Source organism: Priapulus caudatus, unplaced genomic scaffold (assembly GCF_000485595.1).
Source record: "Priapulus caudatus unplaced genomic scaffold, Priapulus_caudatus-5.0.1 Scaffold263, whole genome shotgun sequence".
Taxonomy (NCBI): domain Eukaryota; kingdom Metazoa; phylum Priapulida; class Priapulimorpha; order Priapulimorphida; family Priapulidae; genus Priapulus; species Priapulus caudatus.
Genome location: NW_014577324.1, coordinates 112273 through 115451, shown reverse-complemented (window position 1 = coordinate 115451; position 3179 = coordinate 112273). Strand labels below are relative to the sequence as shown.

Sequence of the window (3179 nt, the reverse complement as noted above, 5' to 3'; positions counted from 1 at the left end):
CTCTCTTCCTATTTCTCTCTTTCTCTCTCTCTCTCTCTCTCTTTCTCTCTCTCTCTCGCTCTCTCACTTTCTTTCTCTCTCAAATCTCTCTCCGTCCCAGCGACAAAAGCGTCCAGAGACACGTCACAGTAGGTATGGTATAGTCAGAGCACCAAAGAACGTCTTAAATAAAATTCAGTCTCGGTCCCCCAAATTCTTGTTAAATAACTGCTTTTCCGCGACTATCCTATGATGTTAAGTACTGACTTGCTCGTGTAAGCGATGCATGGGGGGCCAGTGCAACTGCGTATTCACGTGGCCCCGAGCAAAGATCGCGGGTGGATGTACTGGATACAGAGATGAAAACTTCTGAGAAAAACCTTTGAGTATAACATAGACCGTCATGATGTAGGTCGTTTGAGAATCAAGGGACGCATCGGCCGGGCCCAGCCGCAGTGACTGTTAGAAGCAGTCTCTCTCTCATGCATCTCATCTCAATCTCTCTCTCTCGATATATTAAATATATTATATGTTACATTACGTGTGCTGTGTGTGTGTGTGTGTGTGTGCTGTGTGTGTGTGGTGTGTGTTGTGTGGTGTGTGTGTGTGTGTGTTTTTTTGGTGTGGTTTTGTGCGTGGTGTGTAGTATAATGTATGTGTATCCGCGCCTTTTACATCGGAATGCCCGCTGGCTACAGGCAGCGCAGCAGGCTACTAACCCCGGCCTCCGAGACCTTGGCATACATACGCAATGCCCTCCCTGGCATTTCACCTCTCACCAACACGTACATTGTAAGCAAGTCTCTTCTTTTGCAATGATGTCATCAAGCGTACGTTGACCCCCTATCTCTGCAAGAAAAGCAAGAACCGGATTGCGCCGTTGTCTGTGCTAATAGCGTATAGAGCGTGTCATTACTTGCCCGGCATTTCACCACTCGGAGCTAGCAAGTACAGGTGTGTATTCGTGTTTCTCTCTCGCAGGTATATATATGTATGTATATGCTTTGCTCGTCATGCGTACAGTATATGGGTGCTCTCACTTTCGATATCAACCGCTACGGAATTTCGCGAGGACGTTTCGTATTTAAGGAGTCACATTTTGCGTTCGGTGGCAGCTGGTGTCACCGTGGATCCGTCTACGTGTGTGCTTGTGTGTGTGTGTAGAGAGATCCGCACATAGTGTTTGCTGACTACTCGTGGCTTAGTCATACGCCCGTGCAAAGGTCATAGCAGACCTGACTATATCTATATAAAGAGTACATAATAGGAGATTATATAATATCTATATACATACAGTAACTGTTGTACGACCGACTCTAGTAGGCCTACACGTATAGTAGCGTCCGACTTTTGATTTCGATTAGTGTGTACCTTTGCGTAAAGGCGTGCAAACACCACAGTGCATGTGTACGTGTTTGTAATATGCTAGTTTAGCCGCCTCTCTGTCAATATTAATACGGTCATATACGCGTTATATTGCACGTGTGTGTTGTACTATTTCGTGCGTCTTATCATAACCAGATTCCTAAAAGAACACGCGGCTATAAACGATAGGTGGAGCATAGACCTAGAACATACTACTGCTACTACTAATGCTGTGCTGACGAATCGACACATGATATGCAGGCAGACGCAACGGCGTCAACAACTACCGGGGCGTCCCAAGAGAAGACCCTCGCTTCTGGGAAAACCCGAGATGCGATAGCGCGCAAAACCGCGACAGACGGTACCTTGGTGGCTTCTGGGAATGACCGAGATGCGATAGCGCGCGAGACTACAATAGACAGTGCGTCGGTGGCTTCTGGGAAGAACCGAGATGCGATAACGCAGGTGGCTGCTGCTGTTAGCGGGGTGTTCACCGCTGCTGCTTCAGACGTGTGCTATAGTGACATAGAGACGGTTGCGCGTGGCTGCGACACCGACAGTGGAAGTTATCCACGATCCCCACGTGTTACCGTCCGCGTTAGCGACGGTCGTCGACGGACGCGACGACAGCCGACGACGTTTGTGTCGTCGGCGGATAGTTGCGGTGATGCCGACGTGGTGGTGACGTGCCGCGAGAGCGATCTTTCATGCGGAGCAGTGTTTCGCCGGGATGCCACAGATGGCGCCACGAGCGATGATGATGTGCGTGCGATGACTAGTGTGGAAGTTGAAGAGGGAATAACCGACATTACTACTGCTACTGTTGCTGCTACTACTATTGTTGCTGCTACTACTACTACTACTGCTGCTACTACTGCTACTATTACTATTGCTGCTGCAGAGCGAGAGAGCGGGAACAAAGCGGGGTGCGACGTTAGCAGAAACAACTCAGGCTTCGCTGACTGCACGAGTTCTACAGAGACGAACGACCCAACGGATTCTCACGAACGCACCCGTGAACGCACAAGAACGGATCATACGGAACACATGCGTGAACCCACGACGAAAACAGATCTCATGGAACATACGTCGGATCCAGCGAGAACGTTTGCCCGAGAACACGCACAGGAACCCGACAGGATGACTCGCCGGAGATGCTCGAACTCGGATCACGGGAGAACGCAGCATCCCGCGGAAGATGCTAGCGATCTGGCGACGATCCGGGAAAATCCGTATCCGACATTACCGGCAGCGGCGGCCGACGAAGCGACGGCCGAGTGCGATCCGGGAACGATCCGGGAAAATCCAGATCCGACATTGTCGGCGGACGGAGCGACGGCCGAGTGCGATCTGGCGACGATCCGGGAATATCCGGATCCGACATTGTCGGCGGACGGAGCGACGTCGACAGAGCTGATCGCAATCGACGTCGGCAAGCTGACGGCAGAAGAGGAGAGCCACCGCAACCACGCCCTCTGTATCCGCGCCATAGCCACCTGGCTGCGTACAATCGGCAACGAAATCGACTCGATGGGAGTGACGTCACCGGCGTCGCCGCAATACGGCGTTCCTAATTGGTGGGATAAGCACGGGAAGGGAATGAGGTGATCGTGGAACCGGTGCGTAGCGGCTACGCCTATTGTATCAAACAATCGCTAAATAATTGAAAAACAATAACATAATATGTGCGTGTATATTATATATATACAGTATATGTATTTACAGTGATACGCACCAGCCACGCTACTATTTCTATTGTGACTATTAAGATTGTAGCTACGAGTACTGTATCAAAGAATCGCTAAAGAATTACAGGAAAATAATAAATGTGTGTA

At 50.1% G+C, this 3179-nt stretch overlaps 1 protein-coding gene across 2 annotated transcripts in view; it reads left to right on the top strand.

Annotated features, from left to right (window-relative positions):
- Positions 1 to 1451: 1451 nt before the first annotated feature.
- Positions 1452 to 3179, top strand: part of LOC106808260 — a 5053-nt gene continuing 3325 nt past the window's right edge. Inside the window, exon 1 of one of the 2 annotated variants that reach the window (XM_014810892.1) lies at positions 1452 to 2393. In XM_014810892.1, the coding sequence (XP_014666378.1) occupies positions 1600 to 2393 (794 nt within the window). In that variant the 5' untranslated portion in view covers positions 1452 to 1599. Of the gene's footprint in view, positions 2554 to 3179 lie in introns of both variants that reach the window. The other variant, XM_014810896.1, reaches the window with a different exon arrangement.